Source organism: Tachypleus tridentatus, chromosome 8 (genome assembly GCF_004210375.1).
Source record: "Tachypleus tridentatus isolate NWPU-2018 chromosome 8, ASM421037v1, whole genome shotgun sequence".
In the NCBI taxonomy this organism is placed as follows: Eukaryota; Metazoa; Arthropoda; class Merostomata; order Xiphosura; family Limulidae; genus Tachypleus; species Tachypleus tridentatus.
In genome coordinates, this window is record NC_134832.1 from 32,281,956 (window position 1) to 32,300,148 (window position 18,193).

The 18,193-nt window shown below is 34.3% G+C and overlaps 1 protein-coding gene across 1 annotated transcript in view; it reads right to left on the reverse strand.

The window, feature by feature from the left end:
• Positions 1 to 3,527: 3,527 nt before the first annotated feature.
• LOC143222110 (ETS homologous factor-like) overlaps positions 3,528 to 18,193 on the reverse strand; it is a 58,974-nt gene continuing 44,308 nt past the window's right edge. Inside the window, exon 9 of the mRNA XM_076448069.1 lies at positions 3,528 to 8,880. Coding sequence (XP_076304184.1) covers positions 8,769 to 8,880 — 112 coding nt within the window. The 3' untranslated portion in view covers positions 3,528 to 8,768. The remainder of the gene's footprint in view (positions 8,881 to 18,193) is intronic.

The window sequence follows — 18,193 nt, forward strand, 5'->3', positions numbered from 1 at the left end:
ATTCAGAAAGAGACCTGCAGTAGGTCGTAACCGTTGTTTACGACGTATCTCATGATTGAGACATTAGTATACACTATTTTTCTAAAAAAAAATCCCTAAAGGACCTAGTAAATAATGTAGTGCTTAAAAACAAATAAACTTTACACTGTTCTGTTATAAAACATATCAGTAATTATATGCACGATTCTTCAGCTTAAAAACAGATTTTCACACCATAAAAATTGTTACCATTCCGGACTATATATGTAAGAAAGACATTAAGGTTATACTTGAAAACTGTGCCACTTATCACGTTTCTTTCATATATGTTCACGTTAAGATAAAGTAGAACATATCGCAACTCTTTCTTTAAATAGTTTTAAAAGCTTGTACTTGAGAGGCAACTATAATACCGTGTTCCAACTGAGTGATTCTTCCGAAACGGTCAGGGTTTGGCTATCTATCTACAGGCGTACCAAAGTTGTTATAGAAACTATTACATGGGAGCCATCAACCTTCCTAAATATAACCTGTGTCAGTTTCGAAACAAAAATCACGTTTCAGAGCGCGAACTGTTAATAATTGAATAATTTTATTAAAGGCAGTGTTGCAATATGGTGTGAGTTACGTTTTACCCCATTTTGTCCTCCTCTCAGAGGCACAGCGGAACATTTAGAAGCTCACACCGCTAGAAACGGGCCTTCGATAACTGTGGTAGGCAGTGCACAGACAGCCTATCGTGTAGCTCTGAGTGTAACTCTAAACAAACAAACACAACATTCGGTAGTGATGGTTGAAGAAAAGTGTTGACAAAATCCTTACGAAGCACATGTCTTACTTATATGATTTTTATTTGAGGAATATCTTTATGACAGGGAAAGAGTCTTTTGATCTCTTTGAAAAGACGAGTAACATTCATAATGTAACAGCTATTGTCAATCAAGGAAGCTCATGACGTTGTATTTCCGCCCTGGCAACCAAGAACTGTGCTTGCCAAGAGATAATAAAATAATCCATTGCACGTGTAACAGATTCGAAAACTATGAAAATGATTTCAGTTATCTCCATTGAACATAATAGTCACTTAATATTAATCAGCTTTGACCTTAAGGATTTGATTATTGGAAATATTACAGTGTTTTATCATTTTATAACTAGTGAAGAATATACGTTTCTTATAGTATAGTCAGGTCCAATTTTCTAAATTTTCCTGTAGTTGTTCTGCATGTAGTTAGCAATGTCCTTATAAACAAAATATAGGAAGGTCTATACTTGAGCTAACTCTGTACTTTAAACAAATGTCACACGGAAAAACGATTTTTCCATAAGTCTGATACTCGTTTGCCCCTCTTTCTGTATAAACTCGTTTGGGGAAGTTTATCTTCTTTGGCTATGTTTAATAGGAATTATAATGGACATAGTAATTTAAGAATTGTGGAATACTGCAATAAGAATTTAGTCCAACTTAACAGTATGTTATCATCTTAATTTATCTCGATCTTGTTCTGTGTAGACGTGAATAATTATTGTTCTTAGACTTATTAAAATATATGTGATTTTATCTTGTTTTTCGCCAGCAGCCAATCACAGTCTTATAATAAAAGCAGGAACTGGCTATTAAGTCAGCACTTACATTTTGTATGAATAAGGGTTCTTGTTCTATTTACATACTAGTGTTTGATAGCTGTCCGTGTTCAAAATTATTCTTCACATAACGTTTCTTGGAGAGGCGTTTTACGGATTATTCATACTTTCTTAAAAGGTATCAGGGTACTTGAATATCGCATGGTAAAACTGAAGTATTTTTCACATTGTGATACTTTGTATTTATATTTTTTACGGAAGTTTGAGTATCATTGTGGTATATCATTAATAAAGCATTTGTGAAGTGTTTGTGATTTGATTACTTCCTGTTATTTTTATACGAATGAGTTATTACATTGTTGTTGTTTTATCAAAATATTAAAAAATCACATAGAATGAGAAATATGTTACTTTTGGTTCTGTGTTTACGTAGCTTAAAGTTCATACGTTTTTATTTGTTTGTTTTGTTGTTCAGTATATGTAGAAGCATACAGCTTCACAACGGATTATCTTTGTTTTGTCCACCACGAGTATCGAAATCTATTTTTTAGTAGATTGTTTGCTTTGAATGTCGCACAAATCTACACAAGGGCTATCTGCGCTAGCCGTCCCTAATTTACCAGTGTAAGGCTAGAGGGAAGGCAGCTAGTCATTATCACCCACCGCCAACTCTTGGGCTATTCGTTTACCAACGAATAATGGGATCGACTGTCACATTATAACTCCCACACGGCTGAAAGGGCGAGCATGTTTGGTGTGACGGGGATTCGAAGAATACGAGTCGAGTGCCTTAACCACCTGGCCATGCCGGACTTTTTGATAATATAAGTCCTCAAATATACCTCTGAGCTAATAGGGAGTTAGGGGCAACGTTTGTGGAAATACAAACATTTTAGTTGTAACATTAAATCATTGTTAACTTCGTATTTATGCAGCTTTCACAGTTATAATCAACAATTTATTAATCAAGGTGTTAAAAGCTAGAATATTAATTTCCTGACGGATGAATATTACCACTATAGTGCAATAATAAAGGTTTTTATTTTTAAAATTCATTACTTCATTACACTGATATCATGCCAGTAATGGTGTTACATTTATTTAATTAATACCATTTATGTTTCTATTTAGAAAGATGTGCTAATCCTAACTTCAATATAATTTACGTTTGTTGAATTTCGTGCAAAAAACTCAAAGGCTAGCTATTTAAGTCGTCCTTAATGCTGAAGTGACAGTCGAAAGGTAAGGCAACTAGCCAACATCACTCATCGCCAACCCTTAGGCTACTCTAATCGTACAGTGATATTTGACAATCGTTGTTGTAAAGAATTCTTTTAAGTTGTAGCTGTGTGCGTGCGATCCAGACAATATGTGTCTCAACTTATTTTAATTAGCCATATTGTTATTTGTTTGTGATAAAATGTTATGTGCAATGAAAATGGTGGTCATTTTAAACTGGAGAGTAACTATAGAATTTAAGAACGTGATTATGTTTTTAATGGGTGTTTTAAACCGGAATACATAAACAAGGTTTAACACTATGTCTGTATTCTAAAGGCTAGTTTAAACTGGAGAGGACGAACTCTGTTAAACATTATGACCATGATGTATGGTTAGTTTAAACTATATGGAACATAAATAATGTTTACACCATGACTATATTCTGATGATTATTTTAAATTGGATAGTGTGAATAACATTTAACACCATGATTATATTCTGATGATTATTTTAAACTGGATAGTATGAATAACATTTAACATCATGACTATATTCTGATGATTATTTTAAACTGGATAGTGTGAATAACATTTAACACCATGACTATATTCTGATGATTATTTTAAAATTGATAGTGTGAATAATGTTTAAAAGTGTATAAGTGTTATAAATAATAACTTGTGTTTCCATAGAAATGTACACAAGCTCATGATAACTCTAAAGGAATCTATTTATCCACATGCTTTTGTATATAAACAAATCTTTATTCTAGTTCAGAACCATCATAAATATTCATGAGTCCGGAAAAGAATCAACTAGCCAAAATAGTGTAAAGTACGGTTCTGCCGAATATTTACACACTTTTGTGTTTTATAATATTAAAAAAAATTCAAAGGGCTATTCACATTAAACACAATACTATTGTACTATTGGGCCACGTACAATTTACCATGGCATGAATGAAGCTATATTTGCTTTTACAGCACGCTCGAGATAAAACGTAACAAAAGAACTCTTGAGTTTGTATTCAAAGAAATATTTACGCTCGTGAGCTTACCGCAAATACTCTAGCTTAGGCTTAGAAAGGCCAAGATCGTTAAATTTGATAAAAAGTACTAGAGGAAGGTCGTATAAATAAATCTTTTAGTCTCTTTTTCTTGACTTTATGTTACTAAATACTATATTGGTATACTCCAAACTTTTAAAGCACTTTCTACGTTATATTTATTATTAAAGTGTCACGTTCTCATGGCATTTGTAAAAACAACAAGAAACACTTCATGAAATGTGAAATTAATCTCGAAAGTGCATATTTTAAACAACTTTTCCAATATTACTTTGGCAGCAATATTTGCAGTATTTGAAAACAAAACAAAACAAACAACAACAACTTTAATATATAGACTCGGAACCTTATACCCAACAATTAATGTTAACGTCAAATGTCGAAATCCTGGTTTCTCATTCAGTGATTGCGCATCCTCATCAACAGAGATGGTTGGTTAGTTGACGAATAACAGAATGACGTCAAACATTTGTTTCGCGTATGATGGTGACAAACGTTTAATACTTGAGCTTTCCACAACGTACACACTCCATCTTCAACAAGTTATATTCAACGTGGTAAAATATTAGGTAAAAAAAATTCAGGGTTTCTAAAGCTCCACCACCATTTTGTAAAGAGAAATTAAAATACAGAGCAAAAAAAAAAGAGTGAAATTAATTTTAAAAAGAAGGAATAGGATACTGTAACAATATTATATTGTTTACGTTTCGGTAGATTTATACAGATTAAACAGGCCTGCGATAGATTTATTGTTTTATGGTAATTCCTATACCTTGAACATAAAAATAATATCTATTTCTCTCCATCATATACAGATACTTCACAAGGTGTCATAAAGCATTACATGAAAGAAAGACCACAACACCTAGTTTTGAGCCTGGAAAGTGCATGTTTCACAAAGAAAATCAGGATAAGTAAAGATATATATTTGTTGAACGTCAGTGTTCTTTCATTTTCTTCATTTCGTTTGTTTCTTTGTTAACAAATATAATAATAAGGAAAATATTTATTGTAGTAAACGGAATAATAATTTGATCTAAGTAAGAGTTCCGCTTCTTCCCTATTTGTAAAAAAATAAATTCTTACGCGATAGAAAAAAAATGAATATTATTTTCAAAATTTTTGTAGCTGAATTATGGAAAAAATTCCGTTATTACAAACAAGACAACTTTTATGAAATTTAAATTCCCAGGCAAGTGTTATTCAAAGTAAACTTAATTGAAGCGAAGTTTTGTTATTATCCAGATTTGGGAGTTTATTTACAATGGATGGTTTGTTTCTGAAGTTCCCTAATTTAGCAGTGGAAGAGTAGATGGAAGGCAGCTAGTCATCACCACTTACCATCAACTCTCGGTCTATTCTTTTACCAACGAATGGTGAGATTGACCGTAATATTATAACGCTTCCACGGCTAAAAGGACGAGCATGTTTGGTGCGACGGGGATTCGAATCCGCGACCATTAGATTACAATTCGAGTGTATTAACAACCTGGGCATGCCGGGCCTACAATGGATGGACTTTGTTTAATTAAAAGTTCAATATTTGATGACGACGAATTTGAAATAATTAATCAATAATGGACTCTTTGCTGTTTACACTACGACGCAAATTACGGAGACTTGAACACTTGTCAGTTGTTTACATGGTGAACATTTGTTAACATTGTTATGGCAAATATAATGTTTATTGTTGTTGTCGTCATACATCATTAAACTTCCAATGATTCTGATTAGTTGTTTATTTAGCGTTGTTTATTATTAAGCACAAAGCTACACAGCGGGCTATCTGTATCGCACTATTCGCGGGTATCGAAACCCCGTTTTTTAGCGTTATAAGTTTTCAGAACTTACTGCTTGGGTACCAAGCAGTTGTTAATCACAAAGGTACGCGATGAACTCTTTGTTTTGTACTCACAACCAGTATTGAAAACCGGTTTTTAGCAGAATAAGCCGGCAGACTTACGGCTGAGCCACTGGGGATGGGGTAGAGCTTTTTCATAAAACTTTGATGCTATTATTTCCAGAATTTATAGCAAAATCCTCAGAAATAACCTCATGATGGACTTTGGACAAAAAATAAACATGTTATGAATTTTGGACGGAGAAGAAACTAGTCCATATTGCTTTTGTTGAAAGACACGATTTTGATCATAACAAACAAACGAAGTAATTAATAAACATTTTTCATAGTTCACAACTTATATGCATGTTTATCATAATGGGTAACTTGTATTATCACAGTTACTTATAAATACATGTATTATCATGTACGTTTTTCAGTTCTATATAAAATACATCTATAAAAATAGACGAGAAGAGAAGAAACGTAATAATTAAATAAAAATTCATAATTTTTTATGTTAAAGTTAACAAAGAGACAAACAACACTATATCAGCAAGTAATCAAAAACATATGCACTAAAATTATTTCGATTTTGCTTTACGTTTTGTACGAAAATAATAGAAGTAACACTACATTAAAAAACAACAACATGAAAATGAAATACACTATCAATATATCAGCTACAAGCGCTCGCATACACACTTATATACATATAACAGTGAAGCTTAATTTTAGAAAAAATCATTTAATATTAAGATACATAGGAAAGCATACTAGTGGGATAACTGTGTGTTCAAAAATGTAGTTTCAATCTCTTTTTTTTTTTATATATTGTAAAGCCATGATAAAGAAAACAATGTCAGATATGAACACCAAGACGTCAATGAACTGTAGAGCTTTCCATACAGGATACCAGAAAATATATCACATAACTCCAACTATTATAAATTATTGCAGTGTCTAAGTAGAATAGTTTCATGGTTGAATTTGTTGTATAGAATACATTAGCTATTTCGAATATTATTCTTTTTCTTATCACATACAAAACTCACACCTGCAATATAATAAAGCTTTTGATTTTACGGTGAAAAATAAAAAGAATATTAACAACTAGTAAGCATACATAACATCTTAATTTGAAGTCGTATTTTGTTATCTTATAAAGTGCTTTTGAACTTCACATTGTTTCTGCTAAACTAGTTGGAGGTAATTTACAATTCTCGTGTTTTAACATATGTGAGCCCAAATGAAATTCCTGATATAGTTCTTAATAAACGGTTCACCATTTTTCATAAACTTACGACTGAGAAAATAGCGTTTGTCAAGAACTAAACTTATTATTAATTTTGATCGCAACATTAACTACCGAAGCCAACGCGAACTAAACGCACGTGCACACAATTAGCTATGACAGACTCGTTGATACCACGAACACACTCACGCTGACAAAGAAAATATTTATCGGGCAATTATTTCTCCCATGTTTTCGCCTTTAAGTTTCTGAACTAACATTTGTTATTCCTTGAGGGAGAATTTTTCAGGAAATTCACCTAAAGCACAGAGTTGCTAATATGTTAGAATTTTAATAATCATACGTGACTTTATCCGCTTATGATGAAAACGTAAACTGTTTTGGTTCTAAATTAAATTATGCCCATATTTATTATAAGATGCACCGAGTATGTTTTTCTTAAATGCTTACGTTTTATACAGCGAAAAGATGACAAACCACCATAGCTGTAGCAATCGGCATTGATCAAAATTTAATACTGTTGTCTCTGTTTGAAAAAGAACGTCTAATGGCATATAATTTCTATTTCTTTTTGGATGTTTTATAAGTCTTTTAAAAATCAAAAACAACCTATGCCTTGGAGGCAAAGAAGTCAATGCTCAAAGATATATATATATATATTTTTATATGCAGTAAGAAACTATGTTTTCTTCATTCTTTCAAAACTATTTCATAAGCCTTAAATATATATACATAGATATTATATATCGTTTTATGAATGAATAAAAATGCACGACGTTCAAAATATTAAAGGACATATATTGTAAGGTCTCACTGTGCGTATCGAAAAGATTCGTTCACCCAAATCAAAAAATTTGAATAATTTCTGATGAGACATTTTTACTGGTGCCATTGCCACGAAGTCGAGTGCAGTTATAACACAGGAAACACATGCTGTGGTATATCGCTCAGAAACAAGTGGTACATCTTATATATTTAAAAACGGCTGGTATGGGTGGAGAAGGCACCTACTCATTCTAGCCGTTTTAAAATATATAATTTTCTCTACAAGTGGGTTTTCTCGTCATCACAGTGGTACATCTCTAGCATACAAATGGTATATTTCGCATAACCCAATACTATATCTCTCACGAGCGAACACATATCTGACACCATATTTTAATCGAATTAAAAAAAATACTTGGGCCAATAAGAGCAAAGAGAAAGAAAGGTGGCATAGTTTTGATGATGTATTTGATACAATGCGTATTCTACCAACCAGTTTTAAAAATAAAACTTTATAGTTTCACGAATAACTTTATCACAGTTTTATGCAAATATATATTATGTTCAACAAATGGCCAGTTTTCGTACAGCATTCTTCCAATTATACTTTCAATATTCAAAACGCTCTTTGGCTCTCCTTAGAAGGTTTTAGAGTAAATATATCAACATGGTAACAAATAACATACAAAATATACATGTTGCTATATATAGACTAATCTACAATACCCATATTCGTACAATTATGTTCTTACAACACATTTCACAATCTACAGATTTATTTGGAAAAAAATACTAAACTTTGATAAAACTTATTCAACTTTCCTCATATATATGTCAATATTTTTGTATATGTGCGATAGTCAATCCCATATATTGTAGTTGACCTTTAAAATAATTGTAATTAAGACAGTCCTTATTTTTCTTCGGGACACTTCCATGCTTTGGAATCTATGCAATAGACGAATGTTTAGCACGTTGCTAAAAAAAAATATATATATTTTTAGTAAGTATTTCTTTCCATGATCTTATATAACTAAAATCAAACTATTCAGTTTCAGTTAGTAAGACAGATCCGCCTCATGAAGTCTCCAGCCAGTAGCATTGGGCCCAAACTTGTAAACAAGGCGTCGACCAAACACTGGAAGAAGCACTTGGCTTTTGTAATAGTATCTAAAATAATAAAAAAGACACAATTATTAACCAAACATAACTGTCTTGGGGTGTGATTGTTAAATATTTACGTAGCAGACAAATATACCCGTAGAAAGAAATTTCCTCAAATTACACTAATTATTTTATATCGGTAAAAAATTTCAGTATATTTACAACATCTTAAGGTACGACAAATAAGTTTCAGTGATATTTTTGTGAACCTGACGATGACCGAAGAAGGTCGAAACGTTGTTCGCTCTTCTATGTAAAAGTGTTTTCTCAGCCCAAACGAGCCGTTTTTGCATATAAATTGACTCATAAGTTTGTTTGATACATATATATCGTCTACGTCACAGGGGTCAGCAACATTTTCCCGCACAGGGGCTAAGGCCCTGTCTGTGAGCGGATGAAGGGCCACATTAAGTTACGAACTTATACTATTTTTAGGACCACTACAGGCTGGGTGGATGTGATACTTTGTTTGGGGACTGAGGGCCGTAGGTTGCCGACTCCTAGCCTACGACATAAAAAAGAGATTTATAAAATTCTCAAGAACTGATCTGTTTCGGTTGAAATATGGTTGTTTCTACCTGAACATTATCAGGTTGTTTTGTATCCATCTTTAATTTATTGATATTTTAAACACTTATCCTAGACGCTAAACAACCCCCACAACTTTAAGATGCGTCAAATCTATTTATTTGTTTGTTTTTGGAATTTCGCGCAAAACTACATGAGGGATATCTGCGCCAGCTGTCCTTATTTTAACAGCGTAAGACTAGAGGGAAGGCAGCTATTCATTGCTACCCACCGCCGACTCTTTGGCTACTCTTTTACCAACGAATAGTGGCATTGACCGTAACATTATAACGCCCCACGGCTGATAGAATGAGCGTGTTTGGTGCGACGGGGACGCGAAGTCGCGACCCTGAGATTACGAGTCGAGTGTCCTAATTACCTGGTCATGCCGGGCCCAAAATTATGTACAGAAGATTAAAGTGTAAAGGCTGACCATTAATATAATACCTGTGTTCTTACGTTGTGAACTTTTGTGTAAATTGCGAAGTTTTGTTGTGTTGTTACTGTGAACGTTTATTTTTTGTTGGTTTCAATTACATATTCTTAATATTTTGTTGTCTTCTATTGTCGTTTTCAAAGTGTACAAAAGCGAGACTTAATCACTTTACATTATTAAAACATAATGAAAATAAAACAACTACTTTAGTGTTTTACCTTAATTCACAATTATTGTCTTGCCCTGATACACCGTTACTGCGGAGGAGAGCTGCTTTACTGTTTTGCTCTGATTCACCGTTACTGCGGAGGAGCGCTACTCTACGGTTTTTCCTGATCCACCGTTACTGTGGAGGAGCGCTACTCTACGGTTTTTCTTGATCCACCGTTACTGTGGAGGAACAGCGGAATGATTTTCTCCTACAGCCTTTTTTTTTTTTCAAAGCTTTTCAGTCCTCAATCGATTAAAGTAAGTTTGCTTATTAATTTGAAGCCTTACATGGTAGTGTTACGGTGGGCGGTGTTGACTAGCTGTTTTCCCTCTAGTCTATCTCCACTAAGTTAGGGACGGCTAGTGCAGATAGCCCTCGTGTAGATTTGCGCGAAATTCAAAAACCAACAAAGAAACATAAACCGTAACTGACAGTATAAAATTTCAGTTGGTTTAAATAAATTCTAATCGAATCTTTAGCATGCGTTTAACATGTTAAGTAGTAACGCTCATCGCCCAAATAACTGCATCGTTGAAACAGTAAACCTTTGTTTGTAGTAATCTGAAATAACAACATTCAAGATAAAAATTATAATAATTAGAAGCTCCATCTTTTGACGCTATTCATTTGTGGTCATATTTAAAATTGTGTGCAGCATTAAGTCTTGTGAGTCATAGTTCTTGAAATATGTACTCGACGTAAAATACGGCTATTTTTTGTTCGAAAGGAGTGATAATTTCTTGATAATCATCCAGTAATTACACCTTTCTTGGTAGCTTTTGAATAATGGAAGTTAAAGATTAGAAAAAAGTAGTTTATGAAACAAGACAGATTTTATGGTTCATCGTTATTGACAATTAAAATGACGAAAAGAAAATCTATACTCATATCGTCATTGAAATGGTTAAGGGCAAATTGGACGTCAGGGTGTATGGGCGTCAGATAGTCTAGAAATGTGATTAGAAAAGGAGAATCATGCTTCATACTCCAACTAGTCTTCGACACATATTTAAGCACCTCGGTGGACTCAGCAGATAGCCTGATATGGCTTTGCTATAAGAAAAACACAAACACACACATATCAAAGCCACAGATTAGGGTCGGTGTTGGTATTTTATTGTCACAGCATAAATAACAGAGGCTCGATTACTCAGTGCGACACCACTCAGTTGTCATATAATTTACTGTCAAAACGAAAATATGCACTGCAAAGGACAAAATATGTGATATCTCTGATGGTCTACGCATCTCTAAGTTTTTAAATGGTTTGATACGAATGCAACACTACATCAACGAAAATATAGCCTATCTAACGTAAAGAATATTGTTGTGCTGTTCATTCTGCGAGAAACATTCTAGCTTGGATAGTAGGTCTTGTATATTTTTCAATATACATAATTCAGTTACGGCACTAAATATCTATATTGGCTGAGTCTCGCCAAGTGGTTAGTTAGGGCTTTCGACTCGTAATTCGGCCCGGCATGGCCAAGCGTGTTAAGGCGTTCGACTTGTAATCCAAGGGTCGCAGGTTCGAATCCCGGTCGCACCAAACATGCTCGCTCTTTCAGCCGTGGGGGCGTTATAACGTGACGGTCAATCCCACTATTCGTTGTAAAAGAGTAGCCTAAGAGTTGGCGGTGAGTGGTGATGACTAGCTGCCTTCCCTCTAGTCTTACACTCCTAAATTAGGGACGGCTAGCGCAGACGGCCCTCGAGTAGCTTTGCGCGAAATTCGAAAACAAACAAACAAACGACTCGTAATCTGAGGGTCGCGGGTCCGAATCCCCGTCACACCAAACACGCTCGCTTCATCCGCCGTAGAGGCGTTATAAAGTTCCGATCAATCCCACTATTTTTTTGTAATTAGAAACGGCTAGCGCAGTTAGCCCTCATGTAGCTCGACGCGAAATTAAAACAAACAAACAAACAATAAACTTCTATGTACAATTCAAGAGAAATTTTGACTGAGACTGTTGATTTAAGTGGCATATCCGGTCTATGATAATAAAGTTAGAAAGAACAAGTAGTCTTTACATTCCAGGTAATAATTATAACTTTTATTTTAACCGACATTTCGTCTTTATGGCTTCATTAGGGCTAGAATATACGTCTAATTATTTAAATTTCTCCACTACGCACTACAAGATCTGAATGACAATAAAACGTGAGTGAGCCATTGAACGAAAATATTCGGTTTATGTTTTTTTCGTATCTCGTATATTTATGGAATGCGACTATTAAAGGATTTACGTTCTTCTAGAACCTATTAAGGGATTTTCTTCTATCAAGATCGTAAATAATTTTCCACTTTCCTTTCAATCTTTAGAACAGTGGAACTATCAAGTATTTAAAACGTATTGACATTTTTCAGGTGCTCCAATATTTTGCTCGCAACTTGTTTTACTCACAAGAAACCATTGCATTTTTTAGATTCTTCAATTCGAATTATTTTTAAAGCTTTCTAAGTGCTATCTGTTCTTGGGGGCATTAGTAAGGTCTGTCCTGGCTATTGTTACGTATTTATTAAATGCTCCTTATATTTACTTCCATTCGCCACTTTTGTCTCAATATGGGCCCGGCATGGCCAGTAGTTAAAGCGCTCGACTCACACCAAACATGCTCACTCTTTCAGTCGTGGGGGCGTTAAAATGTGACGGTCAATCCCACTATTCGTTGGTAAAAGAGTATCCAAAGAGTTGGCGGTGGATGGTGATGACTAGCTGTGTTCCATCTAGTGTTATGCTGCTAAATTAGATACGACTAGCGCAGATTGCCGTCGTGTAGCTTTGCACGAAATTCAAAACAAACTAAACGTTTCAGTATGTTTATTAGAATAAACAAGTTGTCGCTTGTAGGTATCGATAAAAGAATATATCCTGAGACTTTGAAAGCTGCGTTGCATTGTTTGTTGCTCCTGTTCGTGAACAAATTTTGGAAGTGGATTTAGTTCCCTAACGTGTGTTATTAGCTTCAATATTGACTGTAGAGAAAGTCGAATCGTTTATTACTAGCATTAAAATGTCTACTATTTTCCATTGCTCGCTACATAAATTAAATAAAGCATTTGCTGTTGTTGTAAGCATTAAAAAAATAATCGCTGTTAGGAAAGAAAAGTTAGAAGTCATCAGCTAAAGAATCTTAGAGGCTAGAGAAACTGCGTGTAATTTAATACGGCGACTAATGAAATAATATTTAAATAAGTTGTTTTCGTCTTAAAAAGGAAAACCTAACGTTATTCTTACATCATGCTATGCTTCTCGAATAAAGTTCATTTTACCCTGGTACACTTTAGTACCACACTAAGCACTTACTCTGATCAAATACGTTGGAGCAATATTACATCAATACTGACCATAACGTGGTTTATATACACTGTAGTCCGCTTTCACAAGAATATTGAGTGTAGTGTGGTTTCTATATCTTGTGACCCCCATGAATACTGACTGTATTGTAGTATCTAAATATTGTAGCGAAAAATATATATGTAAAAATGGCTCGTTTGGGTTAAGAAAATTTTGTTTATGTAGAGGAGCGAACAACGTTTCGACCTTCTTCAGTCATCGTCAGTTTCACAAACGTCAACCCAAATGAGCCGTTTTTACATATATATTTTTCTCTACAAGTGGGTTTTCTCGACATTACTGACTAAATACTGTAGCCCCCTCCATCAGTGACACAGCAGCAAATCTGAAATCTTATAATGCTGAAAACCATGCTTTGATATTTGTGGTAGGTACAGAACAAATAATCAACCGTGTAATTCAGTGTTTAACAATAAGTAAACAATGTATTTTCTGCACTCGTGCAATTTCATCCTTTTATGGAATTATTATGGTTTATTAGCGTGGCGAACTTCTAAGCCTGTTCATGTCTGCTTTACAATGATAAAGATGATTCAGTCTTCTGTTTCCTAACAAATACTCTCTCAAAATTATATATTTTTTAAAATAAAACAATTTAGTTTTTAGTGTAGGCCTAACTGTTGTTTTTTAAAAGGATGTTCCCGTTTTCTTAGAACTTTTTTGATATTTTGTTAAATCTTTGATTCAAGTCACAAGTGTTGATTAGTTAACCTAAACTATTTTAAATGTCACCTGCCATGGTAATCATCACTCATTATGTTCAACTATAATTAATATCTGTTGCTCTGTAGCTATGATCAATGACAGAGAAAAACCTCCAATTTTGTTCTCCCAATTTTATAAGAACACGTTTTCATTGGCTAAGTTTTAAGGTGTCATTTTAAAAACTCAGAGAGAGATTCCGGAAACGAATGGGAACATCACGTTCTTAAAGGCTACATCTGTTGTGTCTTACTTTAAATCCCGGGTTCTCGTGGGTGCTAGTGTTTGAGACAATGTTAATTAAACGAGGATTTTGAACTGAACCAGTAAAGTCAAGGTCTCTGGTTCACGTGAAAGAAAAAACACTTTTTTCTGCTCGCTACCAAAAGTACATATTGACAAATGAAAGTAAAATGACGTTTAGTATGTATATGTAAGCCTTCGGGATAAATCCACTCGAGTTTTATCTTTAGTTTGCAACATAACGTATTTTAACTTCATCGGAATAGAAAAAAAAAGAACTGAATAAAAAGGCTTAACTTTGTGTTCTTCTATTGAGTGTTAATATTTAATTTTGAATGGCTCGATAATAAAAACTAACTCATTCAAAATGACAATTTTAATAATCCTGAAAATTATTATTGAAATTTCAATTAAATCTAAATAGTCAGAGACACCTATTCTAGGACATATATTTCAGCAAATGTCACATTTTCACACTAAATGCTGCGAAACATCAGTCAAAGACACTGTTTTCTTCCTACCAAGTGCTTTAGCGTATCCAGAAAGGCGTTTTAAAACGTACCGAAACATCTGCCCTCTACACACTGCCGTAGGATATCTAAAAAACATGTTTACTCTTTACTTCATGCTGTAAGGTGTCAGACAGGCATATCTGTCTTTCATAGTGTTTCGAGAATATCAAGCAGACGCGTCTGATCATAGCAGCATGAAGTAAAGCATTACATCTGACTTCCTACTCACATGACTATATATCATCAGATAGGTGCATCTACTCTTAACAGCGTGAAGTAAAGCATTACACAGGTACATCTGACTTCCTACCCACATGACTGTATATCATTCAGACAGATGCGTCTATTCTTGACATCTGTATGAGCTTTATAAACTAGTTATTAGTTCTATATAAGGCTCGATATGGCCAGGTAGGTAAGGCACTTGACTCGTAATCCGAAGGTTGGGGGTTCGAATCTTCATCACACCAAATATGCTTTATACAGTCCTTTATAACGCCTCCACGGCTGAAATTGCAGTATATAAAACAGCGTACCGTATGACCAAATAAATCCTTCAATTTACAATATGGGGCATTGGGGCACGTTAACCTGTAAGCAACGGCCAGCTCGTTGGTATTATGAAAAGACGGGCTTCTATTTTACATCGTGTAACATTAAACTGTTTCAAACTTCTACGCACGAGGATTTTCGAACCCTTTACGCCGTCATCTTAAACATTCGATATCTTAATCAACTTTAAAGTGCTGTGCATATGACAGGGTAAAGACGTTATTAAAACACTTAATTTGACGGCGCGAATTTTATTAACACGGTTACCTTCCAGTTCGTTGGGTTTGTGAAGCATTTGGAATTAAATACAAAGCTACACAATGGGCCATCTGTCCTTTGCCTATCACGGGTGTCGAAACCCGGTTCCTAGCGGTGTGAATCCGAAGACATACTGCTGTGCTACTGATAGGCGCTTGTAAAATAAGTTTTTTTTTAAGAAGTCAAATATAAAGCACAAAGAATCTTGTGGATAATTACTAGTATTATAACTGTGGAAGCGGGCTACATTAATGTCGCTAAAACGTGACATGACATCCATCAAAGGTGTTGCTAAAAGTTTTCAATGATAATTACAATTATTAAAAATTTGTTTTAATTATGAGTGATAAGAAAACTGCAAGAAATCTTTATGATCACTGACATAGGATAGGTCATCAGTTGGGTATATCCGCTATTAGCGTTTTTTTTTTTTTTTTTTTTAAGAGATGATCTTATCATAAGAACTTCTAATAAGCTAAATCTGCTTAACGAATTATTAAGCACCGGAACAGAACTATCACACGTAAACTTTCATGCACTGCGTCTCTCCCTCCAGTGGCATAGCGATATGTCTGCGAACTCGCGCCGCTAAAAGCCGAGTTTCGATAGGTTTAGTGCTTGTTTGTCTCTTTTAGAATTAAGCACAACGCTACACAATGAGGTACCTGTGCTCTGCTCACCATGGATCAGTGTATTTTTTTACTATTTGATAAATATAAAAATGTATATTAAATATATCTAATTCTGTAAATAACAAAAAATACACACTGTTTGACTTAAATAAATAAATATAGTTCAAAACAACCTGTTTTTGTTCACACAGTAAATATTTGTTATCTGGCACTGACCCATACTATGGATGGGTGTTACGATTAAGTTCTTTATTTTAGTTTCAAGTTTCTAAAAAAAATTCACAATGTTGTTAGCATTATAAGAGATGGTTTGATTTCCTGAGAGTGATTGCACATCCGCGTTAACATGATTTGTAGTGTCAGTTAACAAGTTTTCATTATTTTAATTCGCTAATGCATTTGAGGTAACTTTTCTGAAGCGCGTCTGGCCTATGGCCAGACTTGAACGAGGCTTCTGCAGAGAGAAGCCGAAAGAACCAGTTCTTAAAAAGGGAAAAAAGATTTAAGAACAATTATTATAGGACCTGAAAAACAGTTAAAGATAACAGATGTAGTTCTATAGCTATGTAGTGTGAATAATAATTAAACTCGTGTTGGAGTAAGTATAGTTGGGATAAAAAGTCATCTTTATTCCATTGCAAATATGTTGATTAATCACGTGATTCATACAGAGTCAAGGGTTAACTAGCGATAACTCTTAGTGTGGTCGAATGCGGTTACAAGTGCAGAAGTTTAACAACTTGGGTTTTTATATGGATTATATGAGGAAGGTTATGTATTGTATTAACCATGTTTAGTATGTAATTTGTGTTGAGTTAACGCCTACACAATAGAAACAACTGATTCAACGCAACTAATGTTACAGTTGAATAAAAAGATGGAATATCTAGTTTTTAGATTAGGTTATGTTGGGCTCAGATAATTAATGTATCATAATCTGTAGCTGTGATGTTAATTTGAAAATAAAGTTTCATAATATGTCCTTACTATAAAATTTAAGAGCCTGTCATAAGTAATTTGGTAAAAGAAAACTTTTCTCTTTACTCAGCCCAGCATGATCAGGTGGTTAAGTCACGCGCTTCGTAATCTGAAGATCGCGGTTTCGAATCCCCGCCCCACCAAACATGCTCGCCCTTTCAGCCGTTGGGGCGTTATAATGTGACGCTCAATCCCACTATTCGTTGGTAAAAGAGTAGCTGCCTTCCCTCTTCTTTTCTTTTACGGACGGCTAGCGCAGATATCCCACGTGTAGCTTTGCGCGAAATGCAAAACAAAATCAAAACTCCCTTTATTCAAATATTTGAGTGATTGTGTTCACTCTCCCTCATAAAATATTTCAAATTACAACACAGTCTAATAAATGTAATGAGTCGTGACAGACGAACGTTATAGCGTATTTGCTTTGGAAAGTTTGTCTAGCGAAATGGAAAATGTATAACTCTGAAATTAAAAGCTTCAATGTTATCATTACAACCTTTGAAGGGAAAATATGTTTGATTTGTAACATTTACCTGCTTTATTTTCAGCTGTCGAACTTTGTCAAACACTAGACCATTCTCATAGACATGCTCAGATATGTGAGAGAAATTGGAGAAGTTTGGTACAGATATGTTATCGATGTATCTGCGTGATATGTTAATTTGTAAAGCTGTATCGTGTCTTTCTCCAGACGTTGTATGACGTTATTGAAACTTCTGCTTGAGTATTGGAAACGCCACCAATCGACATGACTTAGTATCTAAAGACATGTAGACCGAATCGTACAAAAGCGTTGTTAAATAAAACAATGAGTGGTAGGTTTTATAATTAATGTTATCAAAAATTATTGTTTAATTGCTTAAGAT